The sequence below is a fragment of the Vipera berus genome (genome assembly GCF_964194415.1).
Source record: "Vipera berus genome assembly, chromosome: 7".
Classification (NCBI taxonomy): Eukaryota; Metazoa; Chordata; class Lepidosauria; order Squamata; family Viperidae; genus Vipera; species Vipera berus.
The window spans coordinates 25,362,546-25,384,143 of record NC_138209.1 but is presented as its reverse complement, the minus strand read 5'-3'; the positions used below and the strand labels follow the sequence as shown (position 1 = coordinate 25,384,143).

Here is a 21,598-nt window from a genome sequence, read left to right as displayed (position 1 = left end):
AGCTTATAAAAATTCAGAATACTAAATATTTGTGCAAAAATACTTACAAGAGCTTGTTCAATGTATTCCTTCCAAACAGGCTCAAGTAGTATTCCATTCTACCAAATTCAGCACAATTTTATTTCTCTGATTGCATTATGAAACAATGAGATACTTTGTCATAAGTTTATTTCCTCTCTTCATAAGCATTTCATGCAAGTCATAAATTTACTCATCCTCAGAGAAACGGATATGCTTGCTTATCTCTTGAGTCTTTGCCAGTCTCATTTTTTCCGCTTTTGCTATCAGCTAGAAAAGAAAAAAATACATACTGTATTACCATTTTTAGAAAATATTAAAAATTATCCATAAAGCTATCATTTGTGACAAAAAACCTTTAAAAATCATATTTTATTTGGACAAGAACAGCCTTATGACCTGTAGAAAATTTTAATTTCCTTGATATTAATGAGTTATAAGCTCATTTTTGGCAATTTTATGCATTTGACTGTATTGCTCTTCAGATGTACCTCCAACTTAACAAAATCCTTTAAAAGGTTGAGCTACTTAATTTTATCCTCAAATATTTTTTAAAAGTTTTGCAGAAACTTAGTGGGCAATATGGATTTACCAAATGAGAAAATCTTATGAGCAATATGATGGAATGGGGATTCAAACCTGATTTATTTAGTCCCAATTAGTTCACCATGGTTTAGAATACGTTATTTGGCCAAGTGTGATCAGACACACAAGGAATTTGTCTCCAGTGCAGAGGCTCTTAGCAATTTCCACAAAGACTGAGGAGTTCTGGATGACGCAGTCTCAAATATTTTTTTCTTATCAGAACAATCTATACTTTGGAATTTAATCAATGATGGGATTGTAATTTGGATATTATACTATGAAAATAAATACTTTATTTTTAAACTTTTAATTTCTCTTTTTACATATCCCCAAAATCTACATTTGGCAATTGGGCAAGCATTAAAAAAAACTGAAATTGAAGAGTACTAATAATCTCCAATAAAATGCCAGTTTATTGATAAGTCTTGGTTTCCACAAGCAGTTAAGTCTATTCCCAATAGGGTGAAAAGAAAAAGGCTGATATAACAATTTTATTTAATATAAGGGTATTAAGAACCTTAATGGGTTTTGTTACTTTAGTAATGATAGGTTAGAAGACAGGAAATTGAGGTCATACATGTTAAAAATTGAATAAAACTTCTGATATTCAACAGAAACTTTATAAAGTAAAGAAAATTATACAGATAGTTATATAATTAGATAGATAGATAGATAGATAGATAGATAGATAGATAGATAGATAGATAGATAGATAGATAGATAGATAGATAGATATCTGTATTTAGGCAAAATGATAAATAATTTTTCTGTATATATACAGAAAATTATACAGAAAAATATAGATGAATTATAAACCTTTTCAAATTACTCCTCTGAAACATCAAACAAAAAGTCAAATAATATTATTAATATTAAACAGTTTATTTCAAATGAATATTTTGAGATTAATTTTTATCACTGAAAGAGGGCACTGGCAATTAATCATTCACATTAATTTATTAGAATTGCTTAATTTTAGGCAAAATTGTTTACACAATTTTCCAGAAATTCTTAAGTTTTCCCTTTAAATCAGTTATGTAATTTCATGGAAAACAATGCTTAATATATTTGAATAATGGCAACTTATTTCCAATGGACCTAATTGAATTTCACTGAATAGCAACAGAAGATAAAACATTTCTTTCATTCCATATCAAGGTAGAAAATAGAAACAAAAGTCTAATTTTGCTGAGTAGATTCCATACTGAAGTCATTGTAAATCCACCTGGAATTTCAGCCAATTAAAGTGTTCCATAGTTATGCAAAATTTACAAATATTAACAGCACAAAACAGTGTATCAAAAAGACCCTGGTATCTAAATGATAGTAGTTGCATATATTCAAAATGTAATTTGAATAGCAAGTAGGGTGCAGGATTCTTCGTATCTTTGAGTTTCATGATTATATATAGCTTTGAAAATATCTTTTAAATCAGACATGTCAAACTTGCGACGTCACATGACATCACACAACGTATCTGAGCTTTTTTGCCATTGCTGGCAATGGGGTGTGCACGGTTTCTTCATGACACATCCGGCCTCTGGGCTGGTAGCTTGACACCCGTTTTAAATGTACTAATTCTAGCGTAGTCCTTAAAGCATTTTTAACAGAAAATTAACAGTTAAGCTTTACTTTTGGACCCAGATCATCCATAAGTTTTAAACACAATCTATATTTTTAAAAATAATGCTTAATTCTGACTAACATTAGAATTCTCTATAATTGTATTGCTAAGCGATGTGGCCGCAAAACATGACACCAGGTTTCCACAACGCTTCATGATGGCAATCCCTGCAGTCCCCATTGCTATCGTTAAGTGACATTGGAGTCATTAACTAAGGACCTATTTGTAACTTTCTAAGGGCCTGTTTGTAACTTTCTGCAAGCTTCCAACAATTAAAGACAGTGGGGAAGGCAGCTTGCAAATAGGCTATCCTGCAAGTAAGTAGCTGCTACCACATAGGAGATGGTATGTGGTTGGCCAACAAAATATAGCACAAGTGCAGTGACAGTTGGGAAGGAGGAAAGTCAGGTAAGGCACGATGTGAACATGAGGTTCAGACAGAGTGTACAAGAATGGCTAGATATGTGTGGCTACCACACAGTGAGGGTGCAGGGAGGGTATGTGAATGTTGTTGAGATGCAGGGATACACAGTGTGTGTGGTATGAGTGTTTTTGGATGGAGGGTACTGGTGCAACTTGTGATCTTCCCTGCCAGTTTATACATTGACTTTGCTTCTGGAAACCAGCAGGGGAGGTTGCAAATGTCCATGTAACTGTGGAACATTGTAACTACTGTAATTGCAATCTAGTTACCAGGTACCCAATTGCTATCATGTGATTGTAAGGGTGCTGGGATGCCACAACCTGGAGGACTGGTTATACCGAGTAGTTGCTAACCAAGGAATACCTATATTAATATTAATAGTTAACACTGTTTTTTAGCCAAAATTCTTTTACCTTGATATAATCAATTTAGTTTGGATATTTGAATACCAATTCCCTTGTCCTGCTTAATGACCTCAATAAAGTTTTTTTGTTTCAGTTATTGGACTGCTGTTAGTATAGTTTTTCCTATATTCCTCAACAAAAAGAAGTTGAGATATATTAAAGACTAACAAATGTATTACTACATTACTACATTTTATAGCAGAATGTGATGATGGAAAATCTGTGCTGTAACAAATTTGTTCGCCTTTGAGATGGCACATAATTTTACTACAGAACCACTGAACTATCGTAAAAAATTTAAGCTGCTTTATATTGATCACTAGTTCTAATAGTGATAGATGGATCATTTATGTCTAGCTCACAAGACCTAATTCTGACTGGCATTAGGTCTCAAAAGTCTCAGTGCAACTGAATTTGTGCATCTTCCTTTGAATGAATGAAACCTGGGATTTTATTAACATCTGTGTATGAGTTCCAGATTATTTATCTTACTTTTTCTGTGCCCCGCTTCTTTTCTCTAGGTTGATTCAGTTTAGCTTGTCGGTCCACCAAGATCTTCTGCCAGTATCTTTGTTCATGATCACCTTAATACAAAAGTATTGATCCAAAGTACATAATTTTACTTAACTTTACTTAATGTCAATACATTATTATTCTTAAATTAGAAAGATGTACTTATCACATCTATAACAATACAGAAATCCGCACACATGAATAATAGGACTAAACTATGGTGGGAAACATGAACAGAAAGCATGTTGATCCAAAAGCACATAAAGTCCTATAAACCCATTTTTAAATCTCTACCTTAAGCACATATAGTAAAAATCATTAGACATGATATTTCGGAAGTAAAACTGTGATGTACAGCCATTTTCCTTATTTATTCCTACTTGGGTGAAAGTGACTGACATCTATAGTTTAATTCTTAAAAAGAAAACATTTTATGCAAGAAAAGACTGCAATTCTTTTCAAGTTATACAACATGCATCTTCTTTCTTTCTGTTTGTTTTGTGCTAACTCTGTACTGCATGAATAAATAAAATAAATACTGTCTTAAAATCCTACCAAAAAGAGTGGAAGAAGCGAAGATCAAATATAAGAACTCAAAACCTGTTCCTGATTTTACGCTCGTGGAAATATGACTAAGAGGGAGATAAAATACAGCACATACTGTATATAAATTTTAAAAATCATAATTATAAAAGATAAATGAAATCTCTAATTATTTTAGTCCCTTCCATCAGAAATCATTTATTGAACAACTCCACTTTTACACATTTGTTACTAACATATACGTGGATATTAGCATTTTTGAAACCAAGAGCTAAAACTTAAAGGAAAGCAGGGGAAAGAATTTTTACTTATGTAATAATTTGAAGGGTCAGAGAAAAAACTATAATGAGGGAATAAGGAACACAGCATTCTTAATCAGCTCATTTGTTTATATACTACTGGACTGCTCTCCATCATCCTAATTTAAAAGGGTGCATAGTTAGGCTTCGACTTATGACAACAACTGAGCCCAAAATTTGTATTGCTAAGTGAGATATTTGTTAAGTGAACTTTGCCTGATTTTATGATCCCTTTTGACTCGGTTGTTAAGTGAATCACTGCAGTTAAGTTAGAAACCCAGTTGTTAAGTGAATCTGAGTTCCCCATTGACTTTGCTTGTCAGAAGGTCACAAAAGGTGATTACATGACCTTGAGGAAAGCAATGGTCATAAATATGACTCAGTTGCCAAGCATCTGACTTTTAATCATGTGACCATGGGGGGATGCTGGAAAGGTCGTAACTATGAAAAACAGTCATAAGTCACTTTTTTCAATGGTGTTGTAACTTTGAGCGGTCACTAAATGAACTGTTATAAATTGAGGACTGCCTGTATTTAGCAACTGGCATTCTAGACAAATTGTAATCACTATTAACAGTGATTCTCTTTTTAACAAAGAGAAATACATGGTATAAGTTCCAGATCCAAACATAGAAGTGATACCAGTTAGATTTGGGGGGAAAATTATGGGGGGAAAAATACCAGAATACAGTCATAACACTGAACAAGTGTTAAAATATTCCCAAAACTGATATAACACGTGCACACCACATAAATGTAAAATGTATAAACCTCACCTGTAAGAACCTCAAGTTTCCAGTTGTTCTTTGTCTGCAGATCTTTTTGTGAGTTTATTAAAATTTGTGCATCTCCAGGTGTTTTAAGCCGTACATGACATTCTGTATCTCCTTCCAGCAGATCAACATAAGCAACATCAGCTAATGTTATCAGCATGTCCTATGATGAAATGGATGCACCACAGAAGATACATTCTATTACAAACTCTACTTAACTTATGTACTTTTTAAGAAGAGAGAGGCAGGAAAATAAAAATATTTTTAATCACACAGTGGAGACAAAAAAATGTACAAAGAGAAAAATAAGCAAATGCTGCAAATTTAGAAAAATATAATTAACTGCAATATGATAATACTGAAGAAATGAGTAAGAATTCTGTTTATGTCTGTATCTTTGTGAAATATATCTTACCTCCTTCACTCCCCATCTCTACCTCTGTCTTGCATACGGTGTTGTAGCTCTCTAAAATCCAATTGATTAGGACACAGATTTTCAAGTTATGCAGTTCTAATCAATGTCCAGCATGAAAGACCAGGGCTACATGTTAACTTCCAGTTAAACTGATTTGTTGGTCACGTCTATGCACAGGAATCTAGTCAACTAATGGTTAGCACTATTTTGGTGCTAGATAAAGGCTAATAGAATTCAAGAAGGGTTGGACTTAGTCCACTTGTGGAAATATAGAGATTCTAGGCTGATTCCTCTTTTGACTCCACCCCCCAGACTTTGCCACTACTTCTCTTACAGCCAGTAAACTTTTCATTTTCATGCTTTTTGCCAATTCAACTTGCCACTGTAACATCACAGAACAATTCAATAATTTGATTACAAAATGTGAAGCAAGTCTAAATGCTATTAATATTGCTATTTAAATCATGTGCATCACTACAGTAGCTTACAATCACTTTATTAAAAGTCATAATCACAGTCCTCTATCTGGGAGAAAGGCAGGTCAGAAATATGAAAAATAAATAAAATAAACACATATTCCAAGAAAATGATAATTGCATTTCTAAGAGTACCAAAGCATCACCTTGATATGCTTCCTGCCTGGCAGTGGATCAGTGCTAAGAATTTTCACAATCACTCCACTCTCAAACTGGGGACCCATTGGATGAATCTTCTCAGCAGGAGCTAAATCATTGCTGATACCTGTTAATTTGAAAAAAAGAACATCAATGGAAATTCTTAATTTGGTCTCGCAATAAATAAACTTCTTATGATTTCATATATGGAATGGAATAGTATTGTTACACTTAATTATGTTTCTTGTTACGGTTTGGCATACACAGATCACCTAATAACTTAATACTTAAAAGAATTCTAAATTCTATTATACTATATACTTTAATCAAATATTTTGAATTTGATAACATATGCAATCATAATCTTATTTTTAAGAGACTCCACATGTATTATTACCAAAAATATCTTGACAAAAAAATTTACTAACATTAATTTAGCAAATTTTAACTTTTTAAATTTAATTGATTCTGGAAAGATATATCTGTGAGAGACTTTCAGCCTTTTCTGAATGATAAATAACTACAGATAAATTTGATTCTTCTCAATTAAATGGCCAGAGAATCAAGTTAAAAAAGTATCTGTGTAATCAATATATAAAGAACCGCTATGAATACAACACAAATTTCAGATTTTAATTACTTGAAAGTGGACTGGAAAATGGAAAGTCTGATAAAGTATCATTTTCCCCTTCTAGAACTGCAAACTATATCAACTGCATCCAAATGAAAAAATAGTTATACGTTTTAAGATATATAAAGAGACAGACAGACAGACAAATGGAGGATTTATGAGCATATGCTTAATCTAACAATTTGTTTTCATTATCATAACACAACTCCAAGTTCTTTCATCTACAAACCATTGTAATGAAAGGAGACAATCAAACCAACTTAATCAACAGGGGAATCTTTTAATTTAAATCAACAAGCAAAGGACATATTGTAAATAATAAATTGTCCATGCTACTTAAAGGAAAATACAGACAAAACTGAATATTTTCTAGATGTTTTCTATAGTGCTTAAAATACTCACTTTCTAATGATTTCTAATTTCTAATTATTTCTATTGAGGCATAGGTAACACTTTGCTAATTGATTTCAAAACATGTATAAACATTGCAGACAAATATTGCCAACAGTAGTTTAGCAATATTTGTGTGAACAGTTAGGAACTCATGTAAAACATCAACATCTCTCTCTACTGTCTTCCCAAACATTTACAAATGCATTAGAATGTTGGTTTGTTATCTTTCTAGCCTGTTCACCAGGAATTTTGCTTTGAAAAAATACAAAAACCATGTGATAACTAAAGCAAGATTTATAGTTGGTGAAGCAAATCATAGAAATGTATTTATAAAGACAATTAGTATTTCCTGAAAATCCTGGAAGTACAGAAAGCGAAACTCACCAAATAATTTATCCTTTGGGGGAGGGGAGAATGGACAGTTCCAAGCCATAAAGTTTGTTGCCACTGTGAGTTGGGGGGGGGCATGAAGGGAGGCTCAGCCAATCTCACTGTACACATGTTGTACTTTGATAATAAAGGTTCATTCATTCAATTCCAAGCCATAAAGTAGTCAACAGTGACTGACACCCACCAGTTGTGTTAGATTACAATGGATTCCATTCCTCACTAGTAGAACCTCTGGAAACCCCCCTTTGCAATTACATGAAATTTTTCCTGTTCTATCAGGAAATACATATTTTTCTGTTTTATTTATTTAATTCATATGCTTATATGGCTTATATCACAAAAACCCAAATATAAAAAGATTAAAATATTACAAACATCAAAACCTTAAAATTAACAAAAAATGAGTAAACTAGGAACCAGTATATGAGCAGAATGGAAGTGGGATTCCTCTCCCCTTCCTTCAGCATGAAATTCCTCCATAGGGACTCAAGCCAACCTGCAGAGCCAGGTTTGGAGTCCATTTTGGACAGCCAAGAGGGTGGGAGCAGTTCTCACCTCCAGCAAAGGTAGAGAATGCACTGGTTGATTTTCTATGCAATGTGAACATCATTTGTCAGAAGGCCCTAAGATGAATAAGTACTCCATATCCAAAATCTATCTTCACTCCATGGAAGTTGGTTTTATTTTATTAAAATAAAACAATTTTGTAATATAATTTTAAGATTAAATTCATGTTTCTCATCCTCTTAAACCATAAGCTCTTGTCCTTAAAAAGAAACACAAGAAATTCACAATTATATTTACATTTGCCATTTCTTGTTGCAGAATCATCTGCCATACAGACATCTCTTTTCATTGTCCCAACAGTCACAGTGTTTTCTTTGGTCATTGCTTTTTTCAGAGATGACATGCTGGCTTTCTGCAGGGTCAAATACTCTTGCTTGAGCTGCATCCATTCATTCCTACAGAATGGACATTGAAAAAAGGTAATACAAAGGTTGGAAATGATGGAAAACAAAATGATAAATGTAAAAAGAATGGAATTTCCTTTGTACACAGGGATGAAAGGTTCCTATTTTTTAATATGACATAACTGGTTGTACGATGATTTAAAAGAGAGACTAAAATAATGATTCATACAAAAGGTGTGTGTGTGTATGTGTGTGTGTGTGTGTGTGTGTGTGTGACTTTTTGTAGTTCAATAGAACATTTCGTTTATTTGAAGAGACCTGAATTTACTGAAAGCTTATATAGTTGAGAAAACTGGTCTATTTATCAGAATTCTGTGTCACCTATTACATAATTCTTTTCAACTTGTTTCTAAAATACTAAAAAAATGCATAATTCAGTTTCTAGAACGTCACCTAATATCCATTAGTTGCTAGGAGTCTTTCTAGGAATTCCAGGCTACATAGATTTTGGATTGACCTTGAAAACACAAGCAACTGTACATACTTTATGCCTCTACACAAAGATTAGTTATGCATTAACTGTTTAAGAAAACTTAAAAACTCTCTAAAAGTTTGCTTGGATGTCCATCATTCTAGAGATCAGGAGATGAAAGCTTGAATACAGGTAGTCCTCATTCAGTGACTGTTAAAAATTGCTATAGTGCTGAACAAGTAATACAGGTCTTTGAAGCTCTGGCCATCTCAGCATCCCTATAGTCACCTGATCACGATCTGCTCACTTGGCAACTGGGTCATACTTATGAGGGCTGCTGTGTCCCGCAGTCACATAATTGCAATTTGTAACCTTCTCTGATGGCTTCCCATGACCAAAATAAATGGGGAAGCCAGCAAGGAAGATTGCAAATCACTCTAGTAAGTCACTTGCACCATGTTTCATTTTGTTTACTCCTTCCCACCTGGCAGCAATCTCCAGCAATCTCTCTGTGCTTTACCTGCCTGCCAGCCTGTTTGTGAGACACCTGGGACATGCTTAACAACCCACAGTCCTCCTTAACAATGGCAAGGGGAAGTGTTAGGATTGCCATCACTAAGTGATCCCAATTAACATCCCTAACCTGTAGTCCATTTTTTACTTACTATTATTGATTAAAGAAGAAATAAGTGATTTCTGAATTGCAGGTATTTTCTAGACTGAAAAAATACCATTCAAGGAGGGGTTCCTGAACTATATTTTATTTAATATAATCAATTTTCTTTTCTTGTAACACAATGAACTATATTGCACATGACACAATTTGCAGTAGAGGAAAGAGAAATTTATATTTACACTATCAAGTTCTCCTTAGCTACCAAAATACTTTCTTAATATACATTTAAAAATCAAATGAGCATTTTACAGTAGTTTAAAAAAACATTCAATAAAAATAGGTTACTGACAAGTATATGAGAAATTTTATGGGACAAGAACTATAGGAAGTTAAACAGATTAAATGTTTACAGTTGCTTGACTATCTACGACACTAACATTTTACAAATCATTAATTCAATCAGGAAAAAAATAACATTAATTAATTAACAAGTCTTTTAACACTTGTTATTCCACCTTCCTGTCAACAATATAGGCAAACATACTATCATTTCATCAGAAACAGTAAAAATACGTACAAGCTACTCTTCTGTAATATGGCAAACAAATCGAATATATTTTAACATACTTTGAGAGAACTCTCAGTGGAATAACTTCTTCTCCCATCTTATGTCTCTCTTTATGTTTCTTCTTGTGTTTTCTTTTAGACTTTGAAAGAGAGGTTTCTTTCTTATCACCAATCTCTCTCTCTTCTTCAGTAGAAATTTCTAAATAAAAATGGATTAAAGTTGCTATAAATAACTTGCAAGGAGTTCAGGTCAGTTTGTCTCTCATATGCAATATAATTCTATATTGTAGTGTAACTGATTAAGGTTACCCAATGATTTTCATGATTGAACTTTGGTTTTTCCAACCCAGAGTGATGCATTCAAACTGGCATTTTGATTAGTTTAAGACGGGTCTTCAAACTTGGCCCTTTTATGACTTGTGGACTTCAACTCCCAGAATTCCTCAGCCAACATGCTTGGCTGAGGAATTCTGGGAGTTGAAGTCCACAATTCATAAATGGGCCAAGTTTGAAGACCCTTGGTTTAAGACATATCTGGCATCATTCTTCACTACACAGCAGTAAACTCCTCTTTTTAAATCTAACATTAAATTTCTAGCCTAAGACTCAAATGCAAACATCTTGAAAACTGCATGTATGCATTTGGAAATATAGAATTGCAAATATGTAACCACTAATAAATCTTTTCAAGCACACTTTAGATCACATAATGTATTTCCTCTTCCCTACTTTTATCCTATCCTCCAGATACATAAAACACATTGCTGTATATGGATATGAAAACTTTCAGCACTTGGTCCACTGTCAAACCACATTAAGGGAACGGTAACAGTGGATCCAACCTATAAATTATACTGGGGAAAAATAACAAAATTATTTTATTTTTCCTACTTTCATCATTCCAAGAAAGAATTATGCCAAAAATAAGATTTTCTTCCCTTTTTCAAACTGGAACAAATTTTCATTCTCTTCCACAAAAGAATCCGTATCACTAGAATTTTTTTCCCAACCCTATTCATGATTAGGAAATCAATAGGAAAAATTAGTAATATAAAACTACCTTTGGAATCCTCCAGCCCTGCTGATAGCATCTTTCCAGAGTGAACATTATCTTTCTGAGAAATTTTCTTCACTTTTACAATTGACATATCTCCATCATCAGAGCGATTCCGTTTCCTCTTTCCTGATCTAGTTTCTCCTAGGCTTGAGCTTTGTGTTTTATCAAGCTTCTTCTTTTCTTTTTTTGAAGGGTGTCGTTGGCTTTCTGACAATTCTGTTTCAGAACTCTCCGATATCGTCCTATGACTTTTGGTGCATTCTGTAAAACTGGCCATGTATAATTCTTTTGCTCCAGTATTTGACTGCTGGCTGTTTTCCTTCTTTGTTTTAGATTTTTTCTTTTTCTTCTTCTTTTTTTCTTCTACGCAAAATAAGAACATTTATCTCAATAGTCTGAATAAATAAATTACCCTTTTACTCTCTTTGCTTCCAAGGAGTCCACAGAGATGTTTATAGCTTTTTATTTATTAAATTTATTTGCCACCCACCAGCAGTTTAACAGTATAATAAACATGAAAATCAACAAATATAAAATAACAGAACAGACAAAACAAAATCATTAACACAAGATGGAAAAAGAGGGAGCTGGTTATACGGAGGGGTGATTAGCTTTTAATTAGACAACCACCTCCAGTGTGAAACTCCCCCATTGAGACCCCAAACCATCTGGCAGAATCAGGTTTTAAGAAAGGAGGGTGAGAGCCAATATCACCTCAGGAGGCTAAGATATTCCAAACGACATCTTTTCCTCCCATGATTTTTCACAGCTCCCTTACTTGATGAAGATTAAGGAGTATAACAAAATCCACAGACAAAAATAAACGTATCAAGTTAATACTCACCAATTATGGTAGAATCACTTGTAGGTAATGTGGGAAAAACTTTGTTTTTTACTGTTTTGGGAAACATACCAGGTTTTCTCGGAGCGTCTTCTGGTGGATTATTCAAGAACTAAAAATGCAAAAGTCAGTTATTATCTATTTAAACATATAATCTATGATACAATATACATAGTTCTCGCTTAACGATCATTTGTTCAGCAACTATTTCAGATTATGATGACACTGAACGGAGCGTTTATGCCTGAAGTTATGAAAATTAAAATGCCACCATGGTCACAATCAAAATTCAGGCATTTGGCAATGTGCCATCCCTTGCAACCAAGGGGTGCTGGAACTTCCCCCTGCATCTAAGCCATTCTGCACAGCAGCACTCCACCACAGAACCAGACCTGGCCCTGAAGTAGAAGCCCAAGATTGTCAGCTGAGTCAGCCAGCTGCAACCACTCCAGGCCATGACATCAGTCCTAGCAACCCCACTACCCCTCAAAAATACCAGTTGCGCTTTTCCATAAAGCTCACCAGCCTTGAAGAATAGCAAGACTGCCCCACGCCAATCACTTCCAAGGATCTGCCACATGTCACTTACCTTCAGACATTTTTCTCCTACTGTTGAGAGGTCTGCAGAGCTTATCTTAACACAGCTCCCAGTTGTACCAGGCCTTTTTTTTTCCTGAAGCCACCTTGAAACCAGTTCTGCTGGGGCTTCAGAAGCAGGGGTGTCAAACTCAATTTCACTGAGGGCCACATCAGCATTGCGGTTGCCCTCAGGGGGCCGGGTGGGTATGGCCAGGGTGGGTGTGGCCTACTGGGTGGGCGTGGCTAGAGTGCGTATGGCCTACTGGGTGGGCATGGCCAACTCAACATCGTTCGCATCAAGGGTGCCTATGGGAGCCTGGGCAGGAGTGGGACAGATCTGAGGGTCCCTGGCAGAAGGAGGGTCTCTGGGCCAGGGCCAAGGCAGTGGGGGCCGTTCCCTCACTGTTTCCAGGATGGCTTCGCGGGCCACATGAAACCACTTCTTGGGCCAGATCTGGCCCCCGGGCCTTGTGTTTGACATGTCTGAGTTAAGACATGCAGGCCTCTTGGACTTACGGGTGGCAAGCCTCCGTCGATGGCGGTCATCTTGACCGTCAGCCCCGTTGACTCCGTTTAAATTGCGGAAACAGCGACAATCAGCTGCTTCGTGGTTTGGGAACCCTCCCCCCGGGAGAAGAGGGGAGGGTGAGTATTCAGGTAGAGGTAGAGCTCCCCTAGACCCCCAGAATGATCAATCTGGGAAGCGAAGGGCGAGAGCTCCCTCAGAGCCTGAATTAAACACCGGACTCGGGGATTCCTCTGTTTTAAGGCTTTAGAACAGAGCAGGACGCTGCAACCATCCCTGCATTCAAAGTTGAACTTTGGACTACTCGGACGCAGGCAGAGCTGAGCAAGAGAAGTTTGAAATTGCAAGTACATGATCTTTAACTCTGGAGTGCTATTTTTTTCCTCCTTCTCCAAAGTTTAATCTAAAAGAAAGGGGAGGAAGATGGCGCCGGAAAAGCTGTAAAAGATTTTTTAAAAAACATTTGAAGCTGGTATAAAAGAGATTTAAAAGATCTGGAGATTTAAAAGGAAAGTAATAAAGTTGTAACCTGGGTCTCTAAGTTAAATCGCAACCTTTATATAAGGATTGGGTGGAAAAGTGAAAGTGAGAAACGAAAGTTAATGGGTGTTAAAATGGCTTCTAAACCGCCTAGAGCTCCCGTTTCTAGAAGTGCGGGGGCATCACCAGTTCAACAACAATCTGCACTTCAAAACTTGATGCCATCCCCCGCAGTATCCTCATCAACATTAACGTTGAAAGATTTACAAGAGGCCTTAAAACTTCAATCTGAGCAAATGGCGGAGCTCATTAATGAGAAAAATAAGGAAATAAGAAAGGATATTTTACTGGCATTTCAGGGGCTGGCACTTCATATTGAGTGTTTGGATGAACACGTGGAAGAAGTTAACCAAAGTAATTTGATACTGGAAGCTAAAATGTGCGAAGTTGAGAATAAAATGGATAAGATCGATGATGAGGTGGTAATGATATAATATAGACATGGAGTTTGCTTTGAGGGTAGGAGGTTTGAAAGAAAATCCACAAGAAAATTTGGAAGAGATATTTGCAAATGCTGTAGCACCTATACTGGGATGGCGAGCTGAAGATTTTATAATGGAAATAGATAAAATATTTTGTGTCAACTACTGGACTGCTAGGCAAAGAAAGCTACCAAGAGATGTGGTTGTTTATTTTACAAAGAGAATGATTAGAAACGCAACTATTCAAGCTTTTTATAATAATAGATTTAAAGTGGCGGATCAAGAGGTCCTGATTTTGAAAGAAATTCCACCAAGAATTCTAAGAAAAAGGAAAGAATTTGTCTTCTTGGCAGATGAATTAAAAAAATGACAGCTCCAGTTCAGATGGGAGATACCAACTGCGATGGCGGTGAATTATGCAGGTACAAGATATCGTCTTAATATAGTTTTGGATGCAAGAGATTTTTACTATAATGTACTGAAAGCAGGTTCACCGCCATCCCTAGAATTCAAAAGAGGAAAGGAAGGAAGAGCACGACAGGCACAAATGGAAGGAATATAGCAAGATGAAGAGGTGACCCCGCTGACTGTAAAAGAAATACAGCAAACTCTGGAAACTGTGCAGCCCCTGGTACCATTAGAAGAACCAAAGGTTCAGAGAATGACACGGGCTGCAACCAGACAAAAGGAACAACAACAAGAACAACAGAAACAGTACCCTAAAATCACCACTCAAGAATCTATTATTACTGAAGCAGTGGGAGGAGTGAGGCCAAAGAGGCAGGTGCTTATGGATCTGCAAGATACGCTCCGAAAGCTTCAAGTTGCAATAGATGGCGACAAAGTTTCTAACATGGAATGTTAATGGTTTAAACTCTCCGCAAAAGAGAAAGAAAATGACGTTATATGTTTGCAGGAAACACACATTCATGTATCAGATCAAAAATATTTGATAAACTTTAGATTGGGTAAATAATTTATTGCATCAGCCCCGGACAAGAAAAACGGAGTAGTTATTTATGTGAAGAAGGACCTAACAGTTAACTTAATTGAAGCAGATAAACAATGAAGATATATTATAATTGAATTTTTAATAGAAGGGAAGAAAATACTTTTAATTGGAATATATGCGCCCAATCAACAGCAAGGAAAATTCTACAAACTTTTACATAATAAAATAATTCAATGGGATTATAAATCTTGTATTTTAATGGGAGACTGGAATGGAGTTTTGGACACAAAGAAAGACAAATATTGGAAGAAGGAGGATCTGCCTACTATAGAAGAGTGGACTCTAAAAGTTTTGAACCTAGCAGAAATGGCAAAAATCTCAGCATATTTGAAAGATCAATCGCAACAAAGATACATTTCGGAATGGAGAAGATGGATTGATTACATTCAGAATAAATATGGGACTAAAAAGTTTCATTTAGCTTATGAATGAGTATTAGAATTTAATAACATGTATTATTTAGTTATGTTTAATGGGAGTTAAAGTGTGATAGGATTTAAAATGTATTCAGTTAGTTAGCGTATTCTAGCTTAAGCTTGTTAGATGCAATACCCTATATTCAGCTCTGGGAAGTCGGGGGTGGGACGGGTGGGCTTTATGGGGAGGTCGGGTCAATTTATGTTTAAAATGTACTGTAAAACTTTTCAATAAAAATAAATAAATTAAAAAAAGACATGCAGGCCTCTTAACAGCAAGGATTGCTGAAAGATTGACAAACAAGTTCTATAGTGCCAGTGCCAGTAACAGGAAACTGTTAACATTCATAAAGTATTTTTTAGAGTTCTAAATATTTAATTGACACTATTAAGACATTTTCAGTAGAGAACAGTATCTTTCCTCAGATAACAATTTCTGTATTTTCAAGGTCTACTGCAGTATGTCAGTGACTGAAAAATTCACACTGAAAGACTGATCACTGAAGGACTCACGCTATACTACAAAAGGTTTTATAAAAACAGTATTTTTATAAAAGCTAGAATTGTATAAATAAATTAAGAACAAAACAATGTTTTCAATTGTTTATAAATCACCTCTATAGCTTTTTCAGCTTGTTCTTTTGTTTCAAATTCCACAAATGCAAATCCTTTAGGATCTTTGGAGGTCTTATAGCGAGGAATGCTGACATAAACTACGTTGCCACATTTTCCAAATACTCGTTCAATCCAACTGTGATTCACATTTTTAGGAAGTAATTCCTACATCAAGAGTTACAACAGAAATAAAGCTACATTTTTATATACATATACACACAAAAAACACCAACTTTATTTGCACATTTATGCACGAATCATTATACTAATATTTTATAATTAAAACTAGCAATTAAGTGATGTGGAAACCCAGAAGTATCACAAATAAATATGATCTCTATCGTTTATAAACAATTTTGGCAGAAAAATACATCCACACACATTTAGGAATGCTCAGTAATAGGGTGGCAGCAATGGCTTATGATTCTGTATTTGACAATATAAGTAATCTTTTGTCCTATGTACAAAAAATCCCAAGTAAAAAGTTGGGAATTACCTTTATTAAAATAACCATGTGCCATAAAATATGTATGTTAAATGTTTCTACCAAAACTATAATATTTCTTGATGCAGAAGAAATCGTCCTACTTCCTACACTGTCCCATAATTGTGTACCCATAAACTATTAGAGAGCCTGAATCTATATAAATCTATAATTGGCTTAGCTAGATGGTTGCAATTGAAAGTCTTCTAGAAAGAGTTGCAGTTTCTCATTCAGGTATAAAACTGTAAATAGAAAAGTTAGACTTCGCGATCTTTCACAAGAAGTTGATTTCTTGCAGGGGGCAGCGGATTACGAAGTAGGAATAGCACGGGGCTGGAAGTCAGGTAAGGAAAAAAAAGCAATTTCTGGGGGGAGCAAGAATTTCTTTCCTTACTTGCCCCACTTATTCCAAGGCCGCTTTCCACTCTGACATGTTGCTCTTGCCAATGGCCCGACCACCCACTTCAGAGCCCTTCCTCCCCGAGCCTCTGGTGCTCCACCTGCTGTTTCGGTCAGTCTGCTGGCCCCCACCTCAACAGAATGCAGCTGAAAGGCAGGTTAGTAAAAAAAACGCTTGGGGAGGCGGGGGTGGGCATGGCAACCTTACCCTGTGTGGGTATTGATACAGGTTGCTCATGGGCGGGACTGAAGGCCAAGGACTGGGGCGACAGCGCGCGCGCCCACAGAGAGGGCTCTGCGTGCCACCTGTGGCACGTGTGCCATAGGTTTGCCACCATGGCTCTAACCCAACTGATGAGTTGTAAGTGAAAAAAGTGATAGTACTAAAAAAAGTTGTAACAGAAGATAAATAATATGATAAAAATGATAAAAAAGCACACACACACACACACACACACACACACATATATAAAATTATATATATAAAAAATTTAAATCCACATTTTGTAAAATACATTTCATAAAAGTCTGGGATGGGTAAGCAAAGTCAGCAAAATATATATAGTATAAAGCTGATATTTCCACAGTTAATAGCTTAAAGTTTATGTAACCTAATTAAAATGAAGTTATAACAGCCAAAAGAATTATTGCACAGTTGTGCTAGTGGAAGAAGTACCAGTTCTGGTTTCATTGAATGGATTGACTGCTCCCTACCCCAATCTCAGAGGATTAAGAGAAGAGATTAAAGAAAGAGAAATCTTTCTCCATAAATCCTGTTCTCTCAGACAAACTCTTATCCAATTGCCACTTATCTACATATAGTTTCCACAGCACTCAGAAACTGAGGATTTTGCTTAAAAGGAGACAGAAGGAGCTGGCAAACCAAGGCTCTCCTGGCTTATACTGGACAATGTTTATTGTTGTGTTAAAGAGATCCAAAAATATTGTGCCAATTGGCTGAAGTTCTAAACAAGGGCACTTGGCTAGCTAAAGGTGTTTTAAAATTCTACTTATATAAAAACTATTCAATATTTAATTGGCTGTTTCTAAGGAAATATTAAAAGTAAAAAAGTAAAAGAAAATAGGCACTATCTTACCACATATACAGTACGATTATCCACATCTTTTGGCTGATCACCCAAAGGTTGCCGCCTTCTGATCCTGGTTCCTTCTAAATCCAACTATAAGGTATAAAATTAAATTAAAACTCTATTCCAAATATTTCCTCCTTTTGGCCTTAAATAATAAAAAACAGGGCTTTCATACTCACTTCTACAACAGATGAACTTTTAACTGCTCGTGCTATCAATTTTCTGTCAGTGGTTAATTTTTTCATTTTGTTAAAAGAAATCAGAAGTGATATGTCAACATCTAAAATTAAAAGAATTAAATTTAGTGCTAGAGATTGTAACAGGAATTGGGAAAAACTTGGTATACTGATCTTGGGAACTATTTGGTAAAATAAATGCTCCATTTTTCTGATTGAGAGAAAAGGGAAAAGAATAGTTGGTTTCAATGAAATATGAACTCTCGAAATGAGATGTTTATTTATTTTATTTATTTTAATTCCATTTATATCCCGCCCTTCTCCGAAGACTCAGGGCGGCTTACAAGCTTAGCAGTAGCCTTCATTCTATGTATATGCCTGCTTATTAGGGCTTTCACACACCCCCTAAGCGGCATTATTACAAAGTCAGCTTATTGCCCCCAACAATCCGGGTCCTCATTTTACCTACCTCAGAAGGATGGAAGGCTGAGTCAACCTTGAGCCTGGTGGGATGCGAACCTGCACTAATTGCAGGCAGCTGGTGTTACTTAAGGAGGCATTAGTGGGCAACTCATCACTCATAAGCATGAGGTCACTATTTTCACTTTAAATAGCTTACTGAAACTAAAAAGATATATAGTACAAAAGTACAAAAATGTATACAATATGCTTCCTTTTGGGCCCTGTATGTTTAAGTTCTACAATAAAGCCTGGGCTTGAATCAATTCATAAATTACTCCATAATTGATTTTAAAGTTTCATTACAATATTTTAGATTTTAGATTTAGATTTTATTAGATTTATATACCGCCCTTTTCCCGTAGGATTCATTACCTTTCAAATAACTATAGTCATAATGCAATGTAACTATGAGTTTCCAGGAAGAAATCAGATAAAAAGAATTTTACCACCATAAATACTTTGTATTTGTATTGCAAAACTGATAAAGCCTAACATATGGTGTTCGTTCTATCATTTGGATGAACTATTATTTTCAAGTACAAACATTTAAATTAGTCAGAAAAGGAGCAGAGGGCCAGTTGTGTATAAATTAATTAAATCCGTAGTTGATACAGATATCTGTAATAATGTGTGTATGTGCATGTATGTGTATATAACCAATAGAAACTATTTTTCAAGAATGTTCTAAGCCACCAGGGAGTTACCACGTTTGAATTGGGTGGCTATATAAATCTAATATATAAATGAATTTCAGTAATAATGTATTTTTACTGTTAGTTTAAAACAAGCAGACTTACATCCATCTCTAGATTTTTCTATTTGTTCTCTCAGAAATTTGTCTTTGTGAAGATTAACATCACCAAACCAGAAGTCAACTTGTTTTGCTATATCTGAAAGCACTTGCTTTACTCTAGATCTTTTCTTTTTTTCTCGTTCTTTTCTTTGTTCAGTAGTTTCTTTCTCCATAATTTTGCTTCTTATATTTTCTGTCTCCATTCCTAGCCCACTGTCATCTGAAAATAAAGCATAATTGTCATTTTCAACATAAATCCATCTACTTTACACTTACATTACACAATATGTTAATTAGCAAAGTAATTTTAAGAATTGATCTTCTTCTTAGAAAATATATGTAGAAGGGAGCAAAATTGGAGATGGCTGCTCAGTGGGAAACAACAAAGGATTACATTTGCAAATATGAAGCTATTAAAGGAATAACAGCCTGGAAATTTTCAGTAGTAGTTTGCTATTCTATATTCCTCAGACCAACTGCATTTTATTTTTTTTCAAAAATATAGCATTCTGACAAAACAATATGGCAATACTCAGCAGATAATGCATTTATTATAAAACACAAAGAAAGCAGTTCTTGTTGTATTTGCAAGACACACGAATATATGAGCAAATATATATTAACTCCAGAGGAAAACCAGAGTTTCCCAAGTGGGCAAACACATGCAACAGTGATGCAACTTTTCTTACTAAGATCTTTTACTTTTCAATACATGAATATGCAGCTCATGACATAAATTAATGTATAAAATTCACCATCAAAAAGCTAAGTCTCTGCTTCCACAAATGCTAAAGTAACTTTACAAACTCTGGAAAAGCAAAAAGAGAAACGGCCCGTCGCCGTTGCCTCCTCCTGAGGAAGGACAGGGCAGAGGCTTCTTGTCTGCGAATGACGGGAACGACAGCACAACGTTTCCGGAGGGACACTAAGCGAGGAGTGCCAAGTCTAAACCTAAGAGTCTCACCAACTCTTCGGGTTGCGGGCAAAGCCCTCTACGGTACCTCGAGCTACTCCGCCGGAAGGCAGATCACAGCAGCAGAAGCCCTCACAACTGGAGCCACCGTTCCCCACAGCCCGTTGCAAGCGCGCTTCCAGATAACGTCAGCAGCGCAAGCATCTCGACGGTTAAAAGGGCTCATTCACGGGCCCGGCCCGCGCTCAGCACGCGCCTTGACGAGCTGGATTCAGGTTCTCGTGCGCTAGGGAAGCGAAGGAGTAAGTAACCCCCCCCTTCCACGCACACCCCCTTCGTATCCACGTGCTCTCGAAAGGACCTGTACCTCGCCAGGTACCAGGATGAGGGGTTCAGAGTAACGTCATAGTCTGGAGCCGCTGGAAGCCCCGATTCTCCGCCCCACCCCGTCAACAACGCAGGATTAAATGCTCGCTCTTCCAGGGTTTCATTGGCTGACTGGAAAGCTAGCGAAGCCCGCAGGGGCGCACGAGAATCCATTTATATTGGATGCGCGATTTGTACCCGTTCCCGTTACGGATCCGCAGAGATACAAAAAGTTTAAACGTGTATCTGTATAGAAGAGCGATTTTTCAAACTTGGTGACTTCTAGGGGCGTGCTGGCTGGCGAATTCTGGGAATCGAAGCTACACCTATTAAAGCGGTCAAGTTTGAAAAACACTACTAAAAATCAATCGGTAACAAGGTGGCTTTTAGCGTCAATAATGCAAGCGCGTTGACTGTATATCACTGGAAATTGGGATAGAATTCCAGCCAAAAAGATCAAGAGAATTGGGTGACTTTCGCTCCCTCAAACAGACTCACTTTAGAGGGATGTTGTGTGGGTAAAATAAGAGAAATATTAGATACGTTTGCTTTGAAAAATACATGATAAACAGTATTTTCATCTACCACATGGCTTAAAAATGCATGAATTGATTGATCCTGGAAACTAAGTAAAGCTGACCCAAGTAAGATTTGGATGGGGATTTCATGCTTTCACTAGGTTGAGAAATTTGGAATAAAAATCAGGGGAAAAAA

The 21,598-nt window shown here is 36.0% G+C and overlaps 2 protein-coding genes across 5 annotated transcripts in view; one reads left to right on the top strand and one right to left on the bottom strand.

Moving 5' to 3' along the window:
* Positions 1-151: 151 nt before the first annotated feature.
* On the bottom strand, positions 152-20,948 carry LARP7 (La ribonucleoprotein 7, transcriptional regulator). Of its 4 annotated transcripts, none has more exons than XM_081332940.1 (13): positions 20,607-20,948; positions 19,610-19,825; positions 18,354-18,454; positions 18,181-18,264; positions 16,201-16,365; positions 12,094-12,202; positions 11,253-11,612; positions 10,253-10,391; positions 8,431-8,588; positions 6,221-6,339; positions 5,187-5,346; positions 3,548-3,639; positions 152-288 (listed from the first exon to the last, which is right to left on the bottom strand). In XM_081332940.1, the coding sequence occupies exons 2-13, from the start codon at positions 19,806-19,808 to the stop codon at positions 208-210; spliced, it is 1,767 nt and encodes a 588-aa protein (XP_081189066.1). In that variant the 5' UTR covers positions 19,809-19,825; positions 20,607-20,948; the 3' UTR covers positions 152-207. The 4 variants fall into 4 exon arrangements, 3 of the variants coding, with proteins under 3 accessions (XP_081189066.1, XP_081189067.1, XP_081189068.1); XM_081332941.1 differs by having other exon boundaries at positions 20,570-20,801; XM_081332942.1 differs by lacking the exon at positions 20,607-20,948 and adding an exon at positions 20,361-20,382.
* Positions 20,739-21,598, top strand: part of ZGRF1 (zinc finger GRF-type containing 1) — a 33,902-nt gene continuing 33,042 nt past the window's right edge. The window contains exon 1 of the mRNA XM_081332936.1: positions 20,739-20,820. The gene's annotated coding sequence lies outside the window, so the exon portion shown is untranslated. The remainder of the gene's footprint in view (positions 20,821-21,598) is intronic.